Genomic DNA, 25983 nt, shown 5'->3' on the forward strand with positions numbered 1-25983 from the left:
TCACAGGATTTCTTCAGACTTCTTTTATTACATAACAGGACCCCAAACAAACTAACACCAACGCATTTCGACCTTCCCGGTCTTGATCACGGTCATATATATATGAACACAGTTAGGCCACTTCATAAGAATAACTTTTTGACTACCAGAGAAAGTGCTGAATTTAATTTAACAATTTAGTAGATTTTGCCCACGATCTGTTGTATGAGCTCTAAGTAGGAACATTTGTGGGTTAGTATTAACTTTCTCCGACACTTTAATTTAAATTGTACTGCACTACATTAAGTTAGATATGAGTTTTGGATTCCCCATGATAGCCGAAATTTTACAAAACACGCAGTGCGATAAAAATAAATTTGTTGAGCAGTCATGTGTAACATCAAAAGGCTTCGCACATAGGCCACAAAGCAACTCAACACTCTTCCTTCCAAGCGCTCACCTGTGTATCATGGTGCCTATCCACCTGAGAAGCAGCAACTAGTAGGGGTTATGAAGCATTATATGAATGTAATTATCAATAATACAATACACCCCACGCAATGTTAGAATTGTTCAGTGTGGTAACAGGAAGCAAAGTCTGGAGACAGACTCCTAAACCAAAGTCACCAAAGTTTAGTTCATTAAACGTAGAAATGTCAGGACAAATTCAGTGGAGCACTGGCTCAGATCTACAGACTGGATGCAAACTACTGGAGGAGAAAAAAGGTAGCGAGATTCGAGATTATTGTGCAGTGAGAAACATTTTCACACAAACGAAATGTCTTCCCATGACTGTGATGGGTATACTCTATGTCAACACTATGGAAAGTATTCAGTGCCCTAAATCAATAACTCTAACTGGCCATTCAAAGTGGTAAATTTGAGTTTCTGCATTTTTGTGTTGAAGTAGCTCTAATGCGGGTCAAGTGAACATATTATCAAGTTGCTGAGACAGTTGTTTACATATCTTTACTGGGTGTGGGTTGAGAATGGTTGGCCCCATTAAGCTCCTGTGTCTATTGTAGTGTCCCATCATCATATTCACTTTTTTCAGAGACACGTGGCACTTTTTACAGTTTGGTAGATGATGAATTTAACAGAGATAAGTTGGTCCTGGATGTAAGAAATGTTCTTCTGGTTGGTGAAGCACGATGATTTTGCACACAATTTTGTATCCTAAATGATTGTATGTTACAAGACACTACAAATTAGTGCATATCTCACTATGGGGTGTCATTACATGTTTGGCGGACAGAAAAGGCTGTCCGCCAAACTCTTGCGGTCATGTTGGCTCCAGTGCGACCGCCTTCCCGTTGGCCCCATTAGGAGTTTCCCAGCGACCCAGCGGTAAACAGCCCACCACATTGATGCTGGCTCATAATTGAGCTGGAGGCAATGCTACTGTGGTAGGGTGCAAGCGCACCCGTTGTACTGTGCGACGGCAATGGCCTGGGGTCCCCTGCACTGCCCATGCCAAGTGCATGGGCAGTGCAGGGGCCTCCACGGGCCCCCTGCACCCCGTCTCCGACAGCCTTTACATGGCAGTGCTACCTCCATGTAAAAAGTGGGAGTCGTAATCCCCAGGGCAGCTCTTCCCTGGAGGATTCAGACAGCCAGCACTGCCAGTCCCTCCTGTGGAGGGAAACTGGCAGTCCGACCATGGTACAACTGCCACGGTCATAATGTGGCAGTCAGACCGCCGCCAAAGCAGTCGGACCACCGATTTAGCAGCAGTCAGACCGCAACTGTTGTAATGAGACCCCATGTCTTTTCTGCACCGCATCTGGTGAGCAGCAAGCATACAACAGGGCTTAATGCAAGCGGTGAAAACAGGCCCCTCTCCTCCTCAGTTAGGAAGTAAAAGTCGCAGTGTCATCTTAAGGATTTTGGGGGGGCCTGGGCAAAACACACTTTAGGGGCCCCTGTACAGAACAGCTTTGTATACTTTAGATAATGTTCTACTAATTCAAGCCCCATGATGCCAAACAATATTGAATAATACCTTAAAGGTTGAGATGGAGAAATAGACGGATGGGATATAGAGAGAAAGTTTCCAAGGGGGGCCTTGGAAAGTGGGGGCCCTGGGCAATTGCCCACTTTGCTCATGTCTTAAAATGTCTCAGAAAAGACGGCCATAATTGGGCCAGGGTGGGTTCCTCACACGTCTGGACCCCGGTGACACTGCACCTGTGCACTAGTGAGAGATACGCACTTCCCCCACTTCCTTCCACCGTATATCTCATTCCAGTAGCCAAAAAACAAAACTCAAAGAAAACAGAAGGCAAGCCGTGTACACGGCGATATTACAGTAAAAAAAATCTGACATGTTTGCACCATCTGTTGTCAAACACGTCCATGCCCAATTCTAGGCCACAAAATCTGAGCAGCTTGAAGATGAAATACACGCAAGTGATGGCGTGAGTTCCAGCGGCGTGTCTCTGCAGATCTCTGCCCACACTACAGCCGAGCATGAACCGACAAGGTGGGCCCACGTCACCGCGCCCCACGCTGTCCCTAACACGTCAAACCCCATCTGTTTGGAAGTCATCAAACGCAGGCGTCTGAGGTGTGGTGGGAAAGGAGCGATGTGGGCTGTAGGTAAACATTCCAAGGGAGAAAGCTTAATGTGTGTAAGCACTTCACAAAGAACCCTGTGTGCTCACACAGAACAGAACGCAAACAATTATTCGCCACGTGCAACGTTATTGGCGAAACATACCAGCACCTCGAAGCTGTGGCTTCGTAGATGTATTACAGTAATGCATCGTGGAGTAACATTCGTATAGCGTGTTCTTTTTTCTTGATGAGGCCCTAAAGCACCTTATTTTTATTAAATGCAATGTGTGACAAAAACGTATCAAACTTAATGAAATGAACGACCCAATCAGCGAATTGACTGCAAATAATCACATTTGCGTGTCAAAGGTTATGCAGCACAAGTCACAGATGCCACCCCTGAGGCAGCAAATGAATAGAACGGCAGAAGTCCCACCCCCACCGTGCTGCTAGGGCCAGGCCTAAAAAGTGCAACCTAGCTTTGTAGCACGAACTCAGGCCCTACTCCAATCGGTAAAACTTTCACATAATAAAGTTCGCCATGACATCAATAAGTATAATGTGGTTCAGAGACAACTGCTATTGAATGCTATGGAATAAATAAACGTAAACTAATAAACAGACACACCCAGGCAGATAAACCAATCCGCATTCAATGCTCAATTTTACAAAGTATTCAAGTGAGCAGAAGCAACCAAACTACAGGGAATGAGAACAAGTCTTAATGCAAAACCGTTCATATTTTAGAAAGTTTTAACGAAGCAAGTTATGCCTCTGGAAAGATATTATTATAAAAATGCATTGCCTCACCAAAGGCCTACATAGTATAATATGTATTATTTCTGTTATGTATTGAGATTTCATCCAAAGAGTTAGTGAAGGTGACAGGTTACGTGGCTCATTGGTACCCAGTTGGTACAGTTTGATGCTGGGACTAAAACCAGATGCACGGGACCCCGGTGGATGCCCGCAACAGGTGCGTATGTCAACTGAGCCCCCTCCCATCCTTGATGACAGGATTATATAATTCATAACCAACGTGAAGACCGGTGTTACCATAGCACCTGCATGGTGTCCTTTATATCTTTCCAAACAGCTGAACCTGTGCAAGGCCACACTTTCTGCCTGGCATGCAGGGTCTCATCTGTAAACACATGCATTGCAAACTGCACACACACATATGTGACACATGCAAGGCTACTGGAATGTCTTTACATTTACTATAGCTGCTCCTGCAAGAACATGATATCGTATATATGATTATATGGAAAGGCAAACAAGGGGTTTATTTTGTGGGCACCACCACCATTTGGAAACTGCACCTCAAATGTAACAATGTGGACAAGAGAAGCAGGAACGTGCCAGGCCTCCTGGCATCGCCACCAGACATGAAATACATTCTATGGTAATTTTCTTTAAAAACAGACTGGATTGCCAGTAATGTGGCTCTGCTGCACACACAGAAGCATCTCTGCACCATGCAGCCCTCCACACTGTACAATGGAAAGGGCTCCGGCATGGGTCCAGAAATGAAGCCATAACATGCACGCGCCACGCACGGAAAATTCAGGAGGCATGCGCTATTTGAGTCTTTCAGTTTGACACCAGCAGAATTTAGCCTGAGGTAGAACACAGACAAACGCGCCATCGCTTCATAGCAGTCAACCTGCCGCTGCCCTGGAGACGGCAGCCCGGCCCTCCTCCGCCGAGGGAAGCGGGTGGACCCAGCCCCGGCTCGCATCCTTACCTGGTAGGCACAGCTCTCCTGGTGCACCATCTCAGTGCATCATACAGGGCGCCGCCACCAAAAGTCGGGAGGGATCAGGCCGGAGGCGGTGGTACAATAAATGACAGCAGCACGGGGGAGAGGATCGGAGCACGCCCCGGCAAGGCGAGCAGTCTGCAGATTAAAATGGATGCTGCCTGCCTGCGTGCCTATGTGTGTGTGCGCGCTGCTCCAACCTGCGCAATAGCAGCACTGCCTCCTCTGCCAGTGAGGAGCGAGGCAGCGCCGCTCTCCTCTGGGAGAGGCAGCGAGGCTTCCTAACATCCAGTGTGGGCGCTGGGGGGAGGGGAGCCGCTCATCGCCAACACAATCAGCCAATTATGCGCCGGACACAAAGAAAGCGGAGCCCTCCGAGGCTGGTGTGACCTGCCAGTGCTCTGTGGACGCCGGGCAACCATGCGGAAACATTCGCCCCCTCTTTAAAGGGGAGAGGCGAAAGAGACATCATCACATCGGCGCTCGGGGGGAGCTGTTCGGACCTGCGGTATTCTCTGTCCTCGCCCCTCCCGAATAGTCATCTAATGCACTTTTTTTCCAACTTTCAAAGATAAAAAATAAAAATAAAAAAACACAATACTATTTTGGAATGAGTGTTAAATATTTTTCTTTTTCAACACAGATTTACGCCACTTAGCAATAATAAAAACACAGCTCGTCTCTGGACTCACACACAGAAGTGTACATTAGTAGTTTTATCATTATTGTGTCGTAATTTTTGTCTGATAATATGTGTACCGATATCTACATTTTTAGTTTTAGAGTCCTGTGTAAGATTCGCACCCTTCGCTTTCTACGCATTGCCGGGGCACCGCTGGGTAAGTCAGGTGTAATGTAGCGTAGTCGTGCTCCGACAGGAGACTGAAACTTCCCTATATTAGCTTGAAGAGACTGCTCCAACCCCCACCTGCATTCCAAGGATGCCAACAGACAAACGAGGCCCGAGGACCTGTCGGAGGGGGCGCCCGGCAAGAACCACTCCACAGTGAAGTCTACACTGCCCCTCCCGTCATTAACTTTCAAGGAAGGCCGTTACCTGGCACGCGGCAGCTCCAGTGAATACCAGAGTCCATAATGCAGAGCACGCGCTCTTCCAGGGGGCGGGTCCAAAGAGTTCATAAAGTGAGCTTTTTGAAACCATAAAACCCATTTCACACAACGTGCAGTCCCGTGCGTAATTATAGTACACACATAAAAACAAAGGCGTGGTTTACTATTCCACAAATCTTGATGTTTGTGTAACAGGTTTAATAAAACAAAAAAAGCCTTCCCTCAAAAATACTTTACATTCCTTTTTTCTCGATTGGGCAAACATTCAGCAAATTCAATGTGCAGGACGTTTTCCAGCTCAACAAATAAATTAAGAAAAAGGATATATATATTGTGACTCATTGTATCCTTTGGGATCCAGATTTTTGCCCTGGCTGGCTGTTTTCTTGTGAACCTGCAGCTTCCAGTATATATATATATATATATATATATATATCTTCAATACGTGCGGTGGCACCCGGTTTTAAATGCGGAGTTGAAATGATTTATGGTGGTGAGGAGATACTTGTCCCCTGCGCCTGTACTGTACAGTGGAAACGACTTCTAATGCCCCTTGCACCACGTGGAAACCTGAAACCAGCACCTTTCACCATTCGGCTCTGAGTTTGGGGCCCAGAGGTCTGGTGGAATATACCACAGTATTTAAATACACGCGTGACTATAATTGGGGTGAGTGAACTTTTATTTCACAGTGGGAACCTTGGCTCATGTTTTAACTTAAACACGGATTGTCCAGCACTGGGTTAACATTTTGAATGCAGTTTATTTTGATTCCCCTGTGTTTGAATATTGAGACCACAAGTCCCAGAATGCTTGCGCATACATAAAGGTGACAGGTTGATTAAAATTTGATGTGTATGCAGATTGAAGCCACCTGAGGAAGACAAACGTCGAAACGCGTTGTGGAGTCTGGATGGATGCTGCAAAAACCTGCCATTCAATGCGATCGGATAAATAAAAGGAAATTGCTGAAAGGAAGCTCCAGGAGTGCAACCTAATTTGTTTTGTGAAATTATGTATATATATATATATATATATATATATATATATATATATATATATATATATATATATAAATATATAAATAAAATAATGTAGCACGAAAAGGCTAATTATGCAGCATATTTTGTGAATATTTTTCATTATTTTGTGATTTTTACACTTGTTCACACTGTCTGGGCATAGGTACCCACCATCAGCCCCAGTTTAACACTTACATATAGCAATAAACAACATAAAGGGGACCCAGTCCACCTTTGCAAAGGGTAACTTTTATAATGTTTGAGCTAGAATTTTTTTTTTTGTTAAAACCTGCAGATTATGCAATAGATGATGGATTATTTGGCACATGCAGCAAATCCATAATTATGTAAAAAAAAAAAAAAAAGCCACAACTGCACAGTTGCATAATTCGAGTGGCCCTGTTTATAAGGACGTGTATACTAAGGTCATCATTAAACAGTTGAGTGGCTAGCCATCGAGTGGCGAGGGCAGTGGTGGCACCACCTCTCTTTGCTCTGATGGAACAGTTCTGTTTCCAGATTTTTCCTGAAGTGCACGTAGTCTGTTTCCTCAGATTTGGATCCTGGGCTCTTCAAGGAATGAGGCACATTATACTCTGAGAACTGCCACCATGTTTCATTCACTTGAAGCCTCACTAGGAGATCTTTGATGGAAGGTTTCTGTTTGGTTCACAGTGTGGTACTGTCTGCAGACATTCTTGTTGTTTGCTTCCCCCAGAGTTGGCCTCGTTTTTGATACAGGGGATATAGATTTTTGCTATGTGCATCCACCAGAGAAAGAGGGGATGCATTTCAGAGCTGATTCAGGTGTTTTCTATCTGCCTAGTTACAGAAACCTGGCAGGCAGTGATGACCTTCGTCAGGAGTCTAGTCCAGTAGCCCACATTAGGGCACTCTCCAGCTGAAACCGAAGATCACTTTGAAGGAGTGTAAACTTTTTGTAGAAGTAGGAGAGCTACAAGTTGACGTCCTAGATCACCACATCTATTTGGCTGATGAAGGGGAAAGCTAGTTGCCCAGCATGTGCACTAGCAAAAACTTTGCTTAATATGCCCCTATTGGGGCAGTTAATCCGCACCAATGGTAAAAGTGTACAGAAAACCCATCAATGTTACCAATTTTCACTCAACAGTTTGGCAAATACCAAAAACAACATAGATATGTTTTTGGATTTTTTCTTCATATTGCACACCTGGCCCAAGGGGACATAAGAGTGCATTACGACAGAACTACTTTGTACATTTATTGCTTCTTCTTTATTAGGCAAAGGGAGTTGAGCGACTTCCCAAGAATCACAGGATGTTGATCGGAGGAGGGGATTCAAGCCTGGTTCCTCATGTTGCAAAGTCAGCAGCTCTAGAGAAGATGTTGTTATACTTCTGAAGAAAGTTGGTATTCCAGAAGCAGCCACATATATTAACCCCATCCCTTCAGGAATATACGTTTTGCCAGGATAGCACCAACACAATGTCAAATGGATCTTGCCTGATTTTCATGTGAGCATGGACCCATGCAAATGAGGAAATCATTAGCCACCCCCCCCCCCCAACACACACACACACACACACACAAGTCCCTTATTATTAAAGCAAACAATGAGGTAAATAAAGTCCTTGTGGGTGTGGTAAGTATGCACCACGCAGGAGGTCCTATATATTTAGTACACACATCTGAGGGAGGGCCCTCTAGGGGATGGGGGTGCAAGGAGGGCCTCAGACTTAATTTAAAAAAAAACACTAAAAAGTGCACAGCCACCGACTATTAAAATACTTTTGTTGACTGATGTAATTTAATTTTTGTCTATACATTTAGGTGAAGTTGTAATGATGTAACTTACCAGGACCCTCTTCCTGATTTCTATAATGAGTCCTGGTGTTTACAGATATTGCATATTTTGAATGTGGTCTTGAGCAATTAAATTAAAAAACATTTTACTCCTTCTGTTATCATTCCTTTTACTTCAATTTTATTCCACATATATCCTCTTGATGTCCTTAGCCTTTGATATTTCTTTTTTCTTTGCTTTTAAAAGGGTTCATGTAACTCACCTTCATAATTACCTTTGCATCTGTCTCCTTTATTTTCATTGGATGTGCCTCTTCCTTATGGATTTATGACATTCACACAGAGGTTTTCATGTAACGTTAGCAGCATCATCTAATATGCATTTTTCTTTATTTGCTGTGTTTTTTATATGTTTATATTTATTTCCATGCCACGCATAGGTAATAACACTTCTGCGCTAGGCCCTCAGAAGCCCACAAAACTTTGCTAGTTCTCTCGTGTCAATATAGTTTTCCTTGTGCGAAACCCACTTATATACATTCATCGTATTTATATCATCAGTAACTTGTTTTTGCTTTGACAGTGCAGCTGTCAAACAGACTCACTGCTAACACTATACATTGAGTGGGTTTTTGGTTAAGCCCTTTTGGCTTTGTTTGCCAATGTGAGTGTAATTATGTCAGAATTTGTCAAAATGCTGTTGACTGATTGTATCCTTACGACTTACTATGGAGTGCTTGCAATGAACTAGACGAGGGACTACTTTTAAACCTATTCACTCTTTATCTTGGGTTTTCCACTAATGTGCTATCTCTGCATGCGTTAACACATTAAACCTACTGACTTTGCCAGTGCTTGTTCTGGCAGTAAATAATTGTAAAGCTGCCTGTTCTCTGAGGTGGTGGTGGCTGGGACTGGGCGGGGGGTGGATGATCAAGCGTGAGAGAGACACAAATGTATCTTTAGAGAGGTACCACAAAAGTTATTTATCTGGGAAAGAAGGTAACACACCAGTAATTCCCCATGGATTTGTGCGGGATTATAGGTGGACTTTATATATGCTGCAACCGAATGTAGTATGATTTCAGTTTTTTGCGGTGCGCCGTACTGAAGAAGGAATTGTAGTGAGGCTTAAAGTAGAGTACAGCAGACACTGAAGTAACAAACTACAATATCATTAAGGATTTGTGATTTTTTTGAAAAGTTTGCAAATATTCCTGTTTTCCCACTTTGCCTGAAGGAAAAAATTTCTCTGCACAGCCAGACAAAGCCCTGTCAAGCCAGCTGTAGAGTTGGATTAATGTTGTATGCATAACTGCAACTCAATTCCTGGCTGGAAAAAGCATGCAGAGTTTTTCCAACACAATTATTTTCGCAGACTTTTGTTTTTATGCACAATGGGATTGCAGAAAAGAACAATAACTGTATATCTTCTTCAGAACAATTTTTAATGTTAAACAAGACTATATGTGGTATAAATTGTTGCAAAAGTCAGAATTGTCACATGGATATCATTAAGCTTTGCAAACATGTCAATGTCATTTCCTTGCACACTAGTGGGTAATGATTTATGACTATGACTACTAAAGCTACATTGCACAAGAACATCTTTCAACTGTATCTATGACTAATGGTACAAAGGAATTTCAAATAAATATGTTCAGTTTTAAATAATTATCTTGATGTAGGGTTGTATGGAGGCAAAAAAATTGAATTTAAAATCGGGTAACATATAAGAAAGTTAAGTAATATTTAGGAAATAACGGAATTTCCAGAAATTTATACATTCATTGAAGACATTCAAATTTATAAACCTAATATCAAGGATTTTAAGGCCCTCATTATGAGCCTGGTGGTCTTAAGACCAGCAGACTCATGGTGGTGGTCGCACCGCCATGGTCCAACTTCCGCATTAAGACTGTGGCGGACCTGCCACGCTTGGACTGCTGACACCACCGGGTTTCGGTGATCTCAATCCACCAGGGCAGCGCTGTGAGCCCCCTTTCCACCAGCCTTTCCATGGCGGTAGCCCCACCATGCAAAGGCTAGCAGAAAGGGGGTCCTGTGGGCCCCAAGTCCATGGAAATCCCCGTCGCGCTTTCTGGGTGCAGCTGCACTTACCGCACCCCGACATTGCCACCGGCTTGCTTATGAGCCAGCGTCAATGTTATGGCCCTGCGGTGAACTCCTGATAGGGACGGTGGTTTTCAGGCTGCACAGGCAGCTTGATGGTGGTACGAGTTTGGCGGCCAAACCCGTAATGAGGGCCGAAGTGTTGTAAGTAACTGCTTGATCTAGCTTCTCCTGGGCATACATTTTTTATATTTCTACGATCAGTGGAGATTTACAAGTTTTATAATCCACCTGCAGTTATACAACTTCCACAATAAGGACTACCCCTATATTGTCAAGGTAAGTACATGTGAGGATAGAATTTTAAATCTCATTACTTTGATGATATTATGATTGATAATGATGTTGTTTTGGAGTCAATATATATGCATGTTGATACAATACTATTGACCTTATAAAACCATGTGATGTACCCATTTCCTCTTTATGGGAGGTGGACCATCACAACAATTTGGGGGGAAGTGGGGGTTCCCCTCATCTGTATGAGCCATCTGAGAGGCCTCTGATCAGGGTGAATCCTGAAGTGAGCCCCAAACAAGTAGGGTCTCAGCTTCTTCAGTGACTAAATAACTGCAAATATTTCTCTCTATACGACATGCTCTCCGGGGAGTGGTTGCCTGCTAATAAAGGCAGCTGGTTAGTCTAGGTCTTCATCCTGGTCCTTATCATTTAGCTGTGAAAACACTGCCCTAGTCTCATGATCTGAAGCATCTGTTTGGAGTACAGAATTCTTGCTGAAATCAGGTGATTTGAATACAGGTGTTGTTCATACATTTTTTTATAAGTATTAGTGCAAGGTTCACCTATGCTACCCTTGAACATATGGTACCTGTCCAATACGTTTCACCAAAGCTTAATAAACGTTTTTTACATTATACAAAAAAAAAATCAATTGGCTATATCACAGCTTCTTCCTTCATTTATTTATTCTGTGAGGGCAGAAAGTGACACTTAATTTCAAGCTTACTACACTCATGCATTTCATAATTTATGCTGCTCTCCCTGTGGTCTTGTCATATTGTTTACTCACTCGGAGTTTATCCATTAAAAGAACACACAATCCGAAGGACAAGGATACCTTTCACTGCTCCCTCTTTTCTGTGCCTGTTCACTGTGTAAGAGTGGAAAGACACAAATCCATCTGATATGTTTCACTGTTCTATGCTGCTTTCTGAAACTTGACAAAACAATTTCACTATACAAATGCTAAAGACATTTGCATAGTCTATTTCTATAGTTATCATGCAAGGGCATAAAGTGGGAACAATGGAGGTCAAAAGGTGCAAATGAACATACATGCTGCCCAGGCAGGAGATATCTTGGCTATGGTAAAACAAGCCTCTGAAAACCTTTTAAGTGTGGCACTTATGCACTCATAATACGGTAGATACATTGCTAATGTGGCTAGGCCATTCATAGTAACTTGTCTAGCTAAATTGGGTTGTACTGATTATGGACTTGACACTTTCTACAGGGTCATCCCAAAGTGTTTGCCTTTCTCTCCTGTTGCAGCCTGTGTGTGCAGTTTTATACTGCCATTCAACTTGGCAAAATACACCTTTTGCAAGACCCAAACTTTACTTTTTAATACAGATAAGTCCCCCTCAGGGTAGGCCCTAAATATCCCACATGGCACGGTGCAATGCATTTAAAAAATGGGCATGTGCTTGTAAGTTTTACATGTCCTGGTAGTGAAAAACTTTGTTTTTAACTACTGCAAGGCCTGCCTCTACCATAGGATAACATTGGGTTACATTGTTACATTTAGTAAGTGATAATATTGAACTGGTAGCAAGTAATGATGCCAAGTTTGGTGTCTAACAAATTGTAATTTAGAACCCCCCTTTAATGGTAAAGTCGTAATTTAAGTCTCAATTTTGAAAATGCCACTTATGAAAAGTTAGGGAAGTAAAAGTGCTGATAAGGGATTTATTTAAACACACTTTTTAAATCAATTAATTAAATATTTCAGATGTCCAATAGTAACACCATAACTGAATTCAATAGTAACTTGACACAATAGAAATAAACAAACAAAATGACAATGCTGGTGTAGAAATAAACAAACTTGTATTTCAAGATAAAACAGTATCAAACTTAGAATTATTGGGGTTCACATTATAAATCTCAAAATACATTGACATTGTGTAGTTATAATATCTTTTAAATCTTCTCGACCATATGTTGATGTATATAAAACCCATGTACAGCATACCCTGAGATTGTCCTCAACAGAGATCCAAGGCTTAGACGGGTTGTGATGCAAAACGTTTAGGCTCATGCATTTATCCAGGACAGCTAGGAACTGTTTAAAAGTAGGAGACAAAAGGGTGCTTGCTAACTATCTATGCTCCATGGTCATTTTGGCATCATCAGCATAGTTCATAGACAATAACCCAAATGCTTTTTTTTTTATTTTTTTTATTTTTTTTTATTTTTAACAACGTGGTAAGGGGGTCGCAAAAATATTAAAATATATGAGTCATAATACCAAGTCTTGCAAAAGTCTACTAAACAGTTCTCTGGTTGCAGACTGATAAGAAGTCGGTATAGTTTTTCGAGACCTAAAACAGAAGTTCTCCATTCCAATTGAGAAGAGTGCTTCAAATCCCTATTTCATGCTATCTAGTTAGGAAAATGTTATGGTTAACCCTACGAAATTCTGTAAAAAAGTCGACTAGAATTACAGACACTTGCTATGTTATGCAAAATCTCTACTTTGGTGTTTCTTGGCACTTGTACCTGCCAATTAAATACAAAACAAGATAATGTGTTTATAACAAATGGATCTATTGGTGCAGAAAGAGATGGGTGTTGTCCTACAAATAGCTGCTGAGAAGAAAAGGGGTAGATTTTCTTGGTCACATTACCAAACCTCATGACTCAGGAGGAGTTATGTGGCTCTAAGATAATGTGTTAAGATACAAGAAGAAGGATTCTCTACTGCAAAGGTAGGGCATGGATAATAAAAAGTTCAGCTCAGCATGAACAGAGACTTAACTACTCTCTATGCTACAGGGAAAGCTAGGTATTCAGTGCAGCTATAAGTGCTTAATTTGAGCTAGTGGGTACAAGTGAGGTGCACTGGCAGACATATTTTGGAACCAGCACCAATTTTCCCTCATCAGACTTTGACTAAGAGGAAAGGAGAGAAAAGCTGAAAAGCTGAAAAGAATGACGAGAAAAGACGGAAAGCAGGCAGAAAGCAGAAACGAGAAAGGCCCTGCAAGAGTGAGCTAAAGGGTCAGGGGGTGTCTGATGGGGGACAAAAAAAAAGGCTTGAGATGGAAGCAAGACGATGCAACCCTGACATTTGGTAGTGTCGGTGACTGACTCATGAGCACAACTTTGGGTCACAGCACTTATTCTTTTACAAATTACGCACTACCAACTAAATCACTATCTCATAATTGATCAAAATCTGAGAGGTAACTGCTATGAACTGAAGCCTGTATTGAAGGACTAGATAAGAAAAAAGCCAATAGTTACTGTCTAAAGCAGCATCTATTTAAAACCTATTGAATAGGGGAACACCATCTTTACTTCATGAGGGACTAATCCTTATTTGATAAAAAGGATTAACAAGTCGAGGCAGTCGCTTTTTTGGGAGCCAACATGTTTCAATAAGATCAGTTCGCAAGCTAGATAGCTTACATTCTTCACATACAATGAGAAGCTGATATATTTCAATATATAGTTATCATAGAAAGGAGATTTTTAAAAATTGTTCCGATTCCTCGCAGGAATTCTAGCCCCTCTCAAAAGTCATTTGCTTTGAAATTTCACAAATTAACTCACAAAAAAAGACATTGCCTCCTTAGTAGTCCTTCACCCTGGCAAAAAAGGCATAAAATGCACATGGCGATATGGCGCATCTTAACCAAAGGAGGATCAGTAGGGTTAGGGATCTGAAAATCCTAAGAATACTGAAGATGGATTATAAAATGTATTATGAACACCTCCCCTTCATTTTCTTTTCAATCTGGACATGTAACCAAACTCAGAGTGAAATATGCAAAAAAACAAATGTGTGGTACCCCAGGCTGACAGCCTTCCAGAACTTTTTAACTGACTATTGGCCAAATGTAGAGTTTTTAAATGTGTTATGCAAGTTATTTGGTCGATGGTAACCTGTGATTATTTTGTATGGAAGTATACACCTCCCTTAGCTTTCTCCTATTAATATTTGCAAAACATTTTCCACCGGTAACTCACTGGCATTTAATCGGTGACTCTATAGCTTGCTTTTCTGAAACGGTACTTTCAAATAGTGTGTGGCAGATAACTAGCATGAATTTCATACACAAGTAAATAACTTGCTTAGATTTTTCTTGTAAGTTACTCTATAATAATTACACTTGTCTACAAAACATTTATGAATATCATCATTTTCACAGAATAACACAACTTGTGTAAGTCTTAGTGAACTTGACAGGGTGAGGAATTTACCAGGTGCAGTAAATACCTCCTATTAAGAGTTTTAAACATTTCAACTTGAAAATGAGGCACAGCATGCACAATAGGTACTTATTGAACCTAATTATGCTTTTTTTTTTTTTTTTACACCCCCACTCTCATTCCAGATAAAATTCAGCTAGGGTGACCTTCTGGGCTCATCATGACAAAATGGGGACAATTATCACACAACTCACAATTCTGATTCTTGTTCAAACTCCTGTTTGCAAATGGACCAGAATTTAGCCCCAAAATTGTAATGATGAGAGCCTTAGTGTCCTTAAAAAAGGAAAGGGCTATTTAAAATAGTAATCAATGAGAAATGGGGTCTCTAGTTGGAAGTCAGTTTACACCCTGTAGAGGGAGATACACAGCTTAGACAACCCCCTCTTTTCCACCGGTAGCTTGATATAGCAGCCAGGCTTATCTCAGAGCAATCTGTAAAGTATTTGTACAAACCCATGCAGTAACACAGTGAGAGCACCACGAAAGGACTCCACACCAGTTAAGAAAAATAACCAATATTTATCTAAATCAAAAAAGACCAACTGGCAAAAATCCAACAAACACAAGCAAATATATGAATTTTTAAAGGAAAGAGTCTTAATCCATAGAAATCAATATATGTGTTGTTGTAACACAAAGTACCTGGTATGCATCAAAAATAAAGCTGCACCAGGAAGAGTCTGTCTGAAAAGCAAGTGAGGCCGTGCATCAGTTCTTCTCCGCCGGACAAGCAATGCATCGATTCTTTCCTCACAGGGAAGGGATGCATCGATTTCCAAACAAGCAGCCTTGGGTCCGTGCGGTGTTGTTGAAGATTTTGACACCCATGGTCGATGCGTGGAAAATTCTGATGCGCTGTGCGAAGGGTCCGCGTTGAGAACAGTCGCTGCGTTGATTCTCCAGCTGTGAGGCAGGTGCTGCATGAAATTTTCTGTCACGGGACAGGTGCTACGTCTATTTTACTGATGCACACACAGCGGTGGATATATTTTCCCCTGCAGGTTACCAGCTTCCACTTCTAAGGGCCCAGGGACTGGATTTGGCACCACTTAGCAAGTCAGTACTCTCAGCAGAAGAGCCCAGGCACTGGTAGATGAAGGCTTTGATGTCCCCAAGACTTCAGAAAAGAGGACAAGCTCAGTCAAAGCCATTGGAGAAACTTAACAAGCAGGATTTCAGAAAGCAAAGTTTAGTCCTTTCCCTTTTAAGGCTGAAGCAGCAGTAGCAGAAGGCCAGCACAGCATAGCAACAAGCAGAGTGGCAGGTCCTCCTCAAACATCAAGCTCTTCTCCTTGGCAGAGGTTCCTCTTGATCCAGAAGTAATCTAAAGGACGGGGGTTTTGGGTCCAGTACTTAAACCCATTTCTGCCTTTGAAGAAGGCAAACTTTAAAGGAATGTCTCTGTTGTTCACAGGATCCTGCCGTGCCCAGGCCTGGCCCCAGGCACACTCCAGGGGATTGGACCCTGCATTGTAGAAACACAGGCACAGCCATTTCAGGTGCAGGTGTCAGCTCTTTCCTCACCACTCTAGCCCATGAGACTCATCAGGATATGCAGGACACACCTCAACTCCCTTTGTGTCACTGTCTAGAGTGAATTCACAAACAGCCCAACTGTCAGTCTGACCCAGACGTGGATTCCACAGGCAGGCTGAGGCACAGAATGGTTATGCAAGAAAATGCCTACTTTCTAAAAGTGGCATTCTCAAACAGACAATCTAAAAAAACAACTCTACCACTAGATGCATTCTTAAATTTTGAGTTCAGAGACCAAAACTCATTATCTCTATCTGCTCCCAATGAGAAACTGCGCTTAAAAGATATTTAAAGGCAGTGCCCATGTTAACCTATGAGAGCGATAGGCCCTCCAACAGTGAAAAACGAACTTGGCAGTAATTCGCTATCAGGGCACGTAAAACACACCAGTACGTGTCCTTCCTCACATTGCACCCTGCCAATCGGACTACCTAGGGCCTACCTTAGGGGTGACTTCATTTTGGTAAAAGGGAAGATTTGGGCCTGGCAAGTGGGTACACTTGCCAGGATGAATTGTCAATGCGAAACTGCACACACAGACACTGCAGTGGCAGATCTGTGACATGTTCACAGGGCTACTCATGTAGGTGGCACAATCAGTGCTGCAGGCTCACTATTAGCATTTGGTTTACAGGTCCTGGGCACACATATGGTGAACTTTACTAGGGACTTACCAGTAAATCAAATGTGCCAATCAGAGAAACCCAATTACCAATATCTTTTAAACAGAGAATACTTGCACTTTAGCACTGGTTATCAGTGGTAAAGTGCCCAGAGTATCAAAACCAGAAAAAACAAATTACAACACAGGGTCCAATAACAGGGGTCAGAAGCAAAAAGTACATGGAAACCACGCCAGGAGCTGCCAAGTCCAACAATCAATATTTGCTTATTATGCAAGTATATAACACTGTAAAGTATTGGAGTGCATTTTTGTAAACAACAGATTTGTTAGAGTTCAATTAATCATCTCTACTTTCATTATTGAATGAAAGATATGTCTAACGGCAAAAAATGAACAATGGGTGAGGTGTACAAAACCATTTTGCATTTGCAAGCCATACGACTGGCAAATTGACAAGATTTGTGAATGCTAAATGTCTTTTTTCAATGTACTAAAGTATATTTGTGACTTGTAAAAGCATTTCTGTCTCACAAAATAGGTTTAGTGACCCACACAGAATTGGAATTAGGAAGGAGAATGAGAGAGGCCTTCCTTCCTATGTGCGATTTAGTATTCTATGTGACATTAGTCTGTGACTGAAATTGCAGCTGCAAACCATTGATCAGTTACAAACACCTCAGTGGATGTGGCAACTGATTTGCAAAGGGGAAGATGCCACAAAGGGACCACTTTCCTTTTTGGCAATCATGTCAGCTGCCTTGGGAGTTGGCAGAAGTCTAGGAGACCACCACCATCTCCTCTCTCATTCCCCCAACAACGTTTCCTCAAACAGGGTTTTTTAAAGCAGCACAAGTTCCCTTATGGAATACAGGCAAGTTTTTTTTTTTTTTAAATAAATAAAGTTTCCCTTTTGTGAATGTAAATGCATGGGTAATTATCTGCTTTACCTTGTGGGCCACCATCCCTGTATTTGTAGTCAATCATGAGGGGCTCCAAATTGTAAACTTCCTAATATATATTAAAAGGCGGGTTGTTCTGGGATTTCTTGTGACTGGAGATTTTGTGGTGGGACTTAAGTCCCAAGGTGGCATCACAAAGTTAAAGGTGGGTCGCAAAGAGTCAGTGCGCAATTTGCGACCACATTTATCTACCAGGCTTACAGTACACACCATACTTTAAACAGTTAAACTATGAAATAGTAGGCAGCCCAAGACTACCATACTCATTAAAGTGGAGGCGAGATCTCTCACGTTGGCACACATGAACCGGAAGTGAGAATTTTTAGCTGCTATTGTCTTTTATCGCTGCACTGATTGAGTTTCAGGAATGGCGAGTCTTAAAAATGTGAAATGAAGCAGACTTTATCGATTTATTATGTACCAACGAATAAAATGCAAGTCGTAAAAAAGGGAGCCTTAGATAAACAATGAAACTTGACAAGAGAAGAAGATATTGAATAAAAGGCATGTTTTTTCCAGTTTATTATAAAGGCGCGTTTAAAAGGATTGTATAAAAGTAACACTAATGGTTGAGGAGACTGGCAGATAGAACTTCCAAAGCGCCTCATTTTTTTCTTTTTAATACATAACTATGCGCAGCCATGTGATGTGATCGCTCAAAGCACATTAAGTGCTTACAGCAGAGCGCTCCCGGTGAAAACGCGGTGAGTCACCGCGCGCAGGGTTTCCAGGAGCGGCCATGAGCTAATCTCCACTCAGATGAGTGACTCGTCGTGTCTGCTATGCGGGCCCGCCCCTAGCGCGTCACGCCGCGCACTACTGCACCCGAGGCTACACCTCCTTGTAAGGAACACCGGAGGCGATGCATTTTCCCACTGATTACCTCTTCAGGTGTGTTTTGGCATCGCCCCAGCCAACAAACAGCGGACTTATTCCAGAAACGCAAAAGCGGAGATGGGGCTCTTGTTTCAACAAGTCGGGCCCTGGGCTACTTTCATTTCAAGTTGTGGAAGTTAATAGGCGTGTATTGTTCCTTAGCAAGGGGTAAGGAGGAGTGTGGCAACATTTCGAATGGAAGTAAGTCAGAGCAACAGCTTTGCGAATTGGGCACTATATTTATTTTCACTCATGAATCGTACAAGTTTACATTTATTGCCCTCCCTTTTCAGCTCATTGGTAATCCATGCCAAAATATTTTAAGACCACTTGAAAAGGAAACTGTGGCACATACCGTGTAGCATCGTATTTTTCTTTCAAATACTATGGTTTGGAATATGTATATAAAATTGCATGCATGGGTCAATACGGATGCAAAAAAAAAAAAAATAGAACGTAGACAATTTTTGCAAGTGAAGTGAAAATTACTGACATGTGCCCAGGTTGATGCTCACAAAGGGAACATTCTGTACAATGCAAATCGGGGGTCAAATTCTAGACACAATAATGCAGCGTTTGTCTAATGCTTGTGTAGCAGTGAGAGAAAATATATATTTCTGCTTTAATGAGTCTGTCAAAACAAATGCCCCTCAAATTGCCCCGCACTACTGAATGGACGAAAAGTTACTTCTTTTTTATTGTGCATGTTAGAAAAATTATATTTCAAGCAGGTCTACCTCTGCTACCTTACCCTGCTCTTTAATTCTGTACGGGTCAAGAGAGGTTGTGAGGCATTGGGTTCACAGATTCAATGCATTGTTTGGTTGGCATAATTGCACATGCATTTCAGGGCATGGGTTGACAGCATATCAGAGTAAAGTAATCCTGAGAACAATGCAGATCTGCCAACCCACAGGGTACCAGTACCTGTGTGTCACACGTGGGGGTGACTAGACGCCCCAGATTAACCCAGGCATTCCTAGATTTCAAAGAATGTCCCAGCAAATTTTGTTAGAATAAATATATGGATTGGTTTCTGAGAGAGGGTTGGGTCAGCACGCTCATTTATTAAAGTGCTGTGCATGGTCAAGTTTACACCGACACCCTCATCACAATAGAGACAGAGTTTACTTGACCAAAGAGTCTCCCTTCTGTGTTACCTGGAATCATTCACACAGCACAGTAGGCTTTAAGGATGAGTGAATCAGCATCAGCAAACTGCATCACCCAAGATCTGGATCACAAGCCTACCTTTCGAATGAAGAGGAATCTTTAATTTTCAAACCGTATATATACACACACAAAACATATATATATATATTGCACAGGGCTGGTCACTACGGTGTAGTTATAGTTAAGTTAGAGTATCCATAGGAGGGGCGTTTTTTTGTTTCGCCAATAGCTTTGATGCCATTTGACAAATCTCAACAAAAACTTTAAAAAAATTAATCTACTTCATCTCCTTTCTGGGAAGCTTTGAGTGACCCCCAATGCAGAGGCTGAGGAAAAGTTGGAGTCCCAAAGCACATTATCCCCATGTAAATTCCAATAGAGATTTTAAGAAGCAATACAGAAGAAATGGCTGAACAGAATTACACAAATTTAGCAGTCTAGTGAATCCTATTTAGTGTTATTGGGACTCAGGAGATTACTTAGCCCTTTGACTTGCAGACATGTGCCCCCGTCACCTAGTGACTTTTAACCTACTTAGCTTGCTCTGTCTTAGTCCATTTATTTTATTACTTCTTTTAAGATGGCTGTGATTGTTTGTTTATAGTTAGAGAAATGTTTTGATTTGCATTATTAGCGCCCCACTGTGAAGGCGTCACTATCGGCGTCATAATCAAGTGATATACGCATGTATTCACATCATGTCCCTTTCTCACTTACATGTGACAGGAACATAATGTACACTTGTTGGGGATTGTTTACATAATTGCGGGCACAGGCCTGTCTCATTATCAGTTGTTTGGGATCGTACCTGCATCAAGGGTCCTACATGATCTGTATAAATACATCTCACACAGATAAGGGTATCAAAGGGATTCCAACCAGATGCCATCTACTCCATCTATGCTGCATGTCATTCGCTGCAGAACTCAGCCTTTGTGTCACCACAGAGCCTGACAGAGACCTCATTCCAAGGAAACAAGGTTTGGGGGGCACTTCTCATGGACATGGTACTGGCATATTACGTGTATCATACCTAGCTCCCATTAGGTTAGAGATTAGGTTCTCCAGGCTGGGGATTTGACATCTCATGTTTATTGTAAGATGGTGGGGGTCTTTGAATTCCAGACTCTCATCTTCACAATTATGCTTCTTTTATTGTTCGTTATACTAATCATTGCAGCTCATGCATTTTACAGTAGATTGCAGCCTTTTTAATAAACCTATTGAAAACCTTCCTGCATCTTCTTCATTGCCTGTGTGTGACTGAGATTTATTGCTAACATGAGAAAAGGGTAACCTCCGTTCCACCACAAATCCCCTGAGATGTCGCACTCTACAGTCCATGCGTAAAGTTGCCAGAAATCACCTTTTACTGTTTGAGTTTTTGGTGAGGTACTGCTTGTGAGCCAGGAGGGTTGGGCTGGTAGTTGCTACTTTTTGTAGGAGTGACTCAGTCACCCACAAACTAAAGTGCTTCCAACCCTAGGCAAACAGTCCACTTAGGAGTGAGATTCCAACTACGACAGCAGAAATCCAGATCTTTAGTCATAAAATGGGCTTTTTATGATGTGGTGTTAATCTGTTCAGCTGTTTTAGAGTAATTAAGGTTCAAATTATAATGATATCTGGATAGTCGGTCCAATAGGAATCCTGCAGGAGTCCCACACTTCAGTAACTTTAAAAAATAGAACATTATGAGTGACCAAGAGTGTTTTTTTTTTTTTTGGTCAGTTGTTTTGGTCCCGCAGGACCTACACTGGTCCCGCAGAACCAAGTGCAAGTGGAACAAGAGGTCTCCTTTTGAGACCAAAATAACAATAACTTTTCTTTGTGCTATGGGTCCTAGGATACTCCTGCAGGATACAGCATGGCTTCTAGGGTCGGACCTCAGAGTGTGCAAGCATCAAAATGTGAGGCTTTCACTGCCCAATGGTACCTTGGGGTGTAGCTTGTGCTGCAGTACTGTGGTAAGAATAAAAAAAAATGAAAAATGTGGGTTGGGGTTTGTGGGTGTTTGACAGACCATGGGTGAGGACTGCAAGCAATGGGGTCTTGCCTGTCTGCCCACAGTGGTTGACCACACAGCCTGGCTGCAGGCCTGGCCCTGCAGCCAACCTCACACAATGAATGGCCTAAAGACATGCGCGATGGTTGTAGGCTGCCCAAGGGGGTTTGGTGCAAGGTCTGACTGGAGTCCAGATCCTGCCTCCAACCCTTTGTTCACATGGTCAAATGGAGTTGGGTGAATATGATAACAAAATCTCCAGAAATTCAATGAATAATGAAAAGGTAAAACAACTTTATAATTGGGCATAGGTATCATAATAAGATCTTACTTTACATTGCATGCAGAGTGGGGGGTGGGGGTTGGTCATTTGCTAGGGGTTAGGTGCAGGCCCTGTGGCCAGCCATGCATGGTATGTGTTGGGCGCAAGTCCTGTCGGCAGGCTGGGCCCTGCCATCAACTGCATGGGTTCCATGGAAAAAGGCCATGCACGGTGGGGATGATCATACACAGGAGGTGGGCATGGAATCTGGCCGTACCACCTGCAGCAAAATGTCAAACTCTCTGCTCAGTGAGGGAGGTGGGTGAATATGATCAAAAACCCTAAACATTCACGGAAAAAACCTAAGGTTAAAATTAAGGTACAGTTAGGTAAGGTACTAATATTTTAGCTTTTGTTAAAAAAAAACTTTAAATTAGCTGAAACAAAGCTAAAGTTAAAATTACATTCTTCTAATAACATAGAAATAATGTTTGAGAATCAAAAAAAGCCACTGAAATACACCAGTTATATTTTATTGACCTAACTATAACTTGCTCTCCCACGATACACTGTGTTAGACTTTTCATCCTTGGCGTGGTCTCCCTTAACTTTTTGCCTCTGTTCCCCAGGTTGTTGATGTGTGCTGGACTCTGATTTTACTATTTTTGTTACTCTGGGCACTTTACCACTGCTAACCAGTGCTAAAGTGCAAATGCTCCTGTTTAAAATGTGTACGTAATTGGTTCTCCATGATTGGCATATTTGTTTTACTGTTAAGTCCCTAGTAAAGTGCACTAGAGGTGACCAGGGCCTGTAAATCAAATGTTACTAGTGGGCCTGCAGCACTGTGCCACCCACACCAGTAACCCTGTAATCATGTCTCAGACCTGCCACTGCAGTGTCTGTAAGTGTATTTTTACACTGTAAATTCAACTTGGCAAGTGTACCCACTTGCCAGGCCTAAACCTTCCCTTTTCCTACATGTAAGGCACCCCTAAGGCAGGCCCTGGGTAGCCCCAAGGGTAGGGTGCAGTATATGGATAAGGTAGGACATATAGTAATGTGGTTTATATGTCCTGACAGTGGAATACTGCCAACTTCGTTTTTCACTGTTGCAAGGCCTGTCTCTCTCATAGGATAATATGGGGGCTACCTTTAAATATGATTAAAGTGTAGATCCCCCTAGAGAGTAGATGGACATGTGGAGTTTGGGGTCCCTGAACTCACAATTTAAAAATACATCTTTTAATAAAGTTGATTTTGAGATTGTGCGTTTGAAAATGCCACTTTTAGAAAGTGAGCATTTTCTTGCTTAAACCATTCTGTGACTCTGCCTTGTTTGTGGATTCCCTGTCTGGGTCAGTTTGACAGTTGGGCGGTTTTTCACCTCACACTAGACAGTGACACAAAGGGGGCTGGGGTGTAACCTGCATTTCCTGATTAGCCATCTCTGCTAGGAGGGAGGGGTGGAGTGGTCACTCTTATCTGAAAGGACTGTGCCTGCCTCTGACAAGCCGGCTCCAACCCCCTGCTGTGAGTCTGAGGCCTTGCCTGGGCAAGGCAGGATTTCACAAGTAGGTGCGAGTCCCCTTTGAAGAAAGGCAACTTCAAAGACTAAAATGGGTATAAGAAGGGCACCCAAATCTACAGACTTTAGAGAAACACTTCTGGAACCAAGAGGGACCTCTGCCTGGAGAAGAGCTGATAGCTGAGGAAGAAGTGCTGCCCTGCCTGTGACTGTGCTTTGTGGAGCTTTCCTGCAGTGCTGCTTCTGCCAGAGTAAGAGGGCAAAGACTGGACTTTGTGTGCCTTCCATCTTGTGAAGAAATCTCCAAGGGCTTGAGTTAGAGCTTGCCTCCTGTTGTTTGAAGTCTCAGGGACAGCAAAGACTTCTCTCTGCCAGCACCTGGAGTCTCTGGAGAGACTCCTGCTCTGACAAGTGGTGCCCTATCCAGTCCCTGGGCCCTTGAAAGAAAAGCTGGTGGAAATCCAAGGAAATCGACTTCGGACGACTCCGGACCGACGCCGCTGCTGAATCCAGTAACGCCGCCTGCACCTGACGCCGTGACCTTCGCTGGAACGCGACGCTCTTCGCAGGCCCGACGCCGCAGCAGCCCCGCTGAAGTCCGCGACTCCGTGGAAGTTGCCGCACCACGTCGTGACCGACACCACTCGAAGTGCACGGATTCAACGTTTCGCACAGACGTCGCGATCCCCGACTTCACGCATCAGCTTGTTTTCACTCTTCACCAAAGGTACTGTACTTGGGGGTCTACACGACTCAGTGTCGGCTTGTTGGGAACGACTTTGTCACGACGCCGTGTTAACATCTCATCGAAGCATTTTTGTTTCTAAGCGCTATTTTTGAGTTTAATCTCTAAAAATTAATAACTTGACTTGTGTATGGCGGATTTTTGTTGTTTTGGTCTTGTTTTGTTTAGATAAATATTTCCTATTTTTCTAAACTGGTGTTGTGTCATTTTGTAGTGTTTTCATGAAGTTACTGTGTGTGTTGGTACAAATACTTTACACCTAGCGCTCTGAAGTTAGGCCTACTGCTCTGCCAAGCTACCAAGGGGGTAAGCAGGGGTTAGCTGATGGTGATTTTCTTTTAGCCTGACTAGAGTGAGGGTCCTTGCTTGAACAGGGGGTAACCTGACTGTCAACCAAAGACCCTATTTCTAACACACCGCATATGACCTCACAAATTACATGACTCATGACATGTTAAATGACATCATCAAGGACATCAGTGATCACATCACTGATGACATCACCGAGTGGATATGACAGTTTGCTGCAAGCATTTCTTATAGGAAGTATTCAGCATGATATGCTTTGAACCAGTTTTCCATAACATCTGTAGTATTAATAATGGCAGTATCATTTTGCAGTGAACAGAAAAATCTGAATATAAAGCATATATGTGAAATCACCCACAATAAGTTTCATATTATACTCCTTTTTACTGGTATTCAGGTGCATAAGACATGTAACAGCTCTGTGGACTTAAGTGAGATCAGTAATTTATTAAACCTTCACTACCATTTTTTTTAAAAACTGTGCTTGGTTATTATTTATCTTAATAAGATGTGCCTGTTAAATATATCACCTAACAATTACGAGGTGTTCAATTCGAGGCACAATGCACAACTCTTCATAATATGTAAAACTACATTACACTTATTTCTTAAATGAGTAGAATCATTCCAATAATACTGTCTCTTAAAATGTGGAGACTTGTTTCCAGTACTACACTATTTGACGAGCAGTCCATAGGATGATGTTATTAGTCATGTCATCAATGAGGTCTTTTGAGATGTCATCAGTAGTAACATTAATGATGCATTTTAATATGTAATGAATTATATAATATATGAGGTCATAAGCAGTACATTGTGGGGTGCAAATTGTAGTACATGCAAAGTATAACAGATGTATTTCAGTGTTTTGTTTTTTAACTATTAGATTTTATATTATTACAAGACATAACAATAACATCCCTTTAATCTTTGGATATACACTATATATATATATATATATATATATATATATATATATATATATATATATATATATATATATATATATATATATATTGTTCTGAAAAGCAGGTCACCCCCTTCACAGGGTTTCACCACCCTTCACACTGCCACCTGCTGAGGTGTGGAGGCATAGTCAAATGGTAAACATTAAAAGGCACTGGAATCCCTTTAAGAGTTGAGATGCAAGCTCGTATGCAGAGAAATACACACAGTCTGATTTCATTTATAATTTT

General features: G+C 42.1%; 1 protein-coding gene across 4 annotated transcripts in view; it reads right to left on the bottom strand.

The window, feature by feature from the left end:
• SCHIP1 (schwannomin interacting protein 1) overlaps positions 1 to 25983 on the bottom strand; it is a 343356-nt gene that overhangs the window by 79779 nt on the left and 237594 nt on the right. Inside the window, exon 1 of one of the 4 annotated variants that reach the window (XM_069213265.1) lies at positions 4283 to 4828. The exons of the other annotated variants lie outside the window; for them this stretch is intronic. Within the exon in view, the coding sequence (XP_069069366.1) occupies positions 4283 to 4312 (30 nt within the window). The 5' untranslated portion in view covers positions 4313 to 4828. Of the gene's footprint in view, positions 1 to 4282; positions 4829 to 25983 lie in introns of those variants that run through there. 4 annotated transcript variants of the gene reach the window in all.

Source organism: Pleurodeles waltl, chromosome 11 (genome assembly GCF_031143425.1).
Source record: "Pleurodeles waltl isolate 20211129_DDA chromosome 11, aPleWal1.hap1.20221129, whole genome shotgun sequence".
NCBI classification, from domain to species: domain Eukaryota; kingdom Metazoa; phylum Chordata; class Amphibia; order Caudata; family Salamandridae; genus Pleurodeles; species Pleurodeles waltl.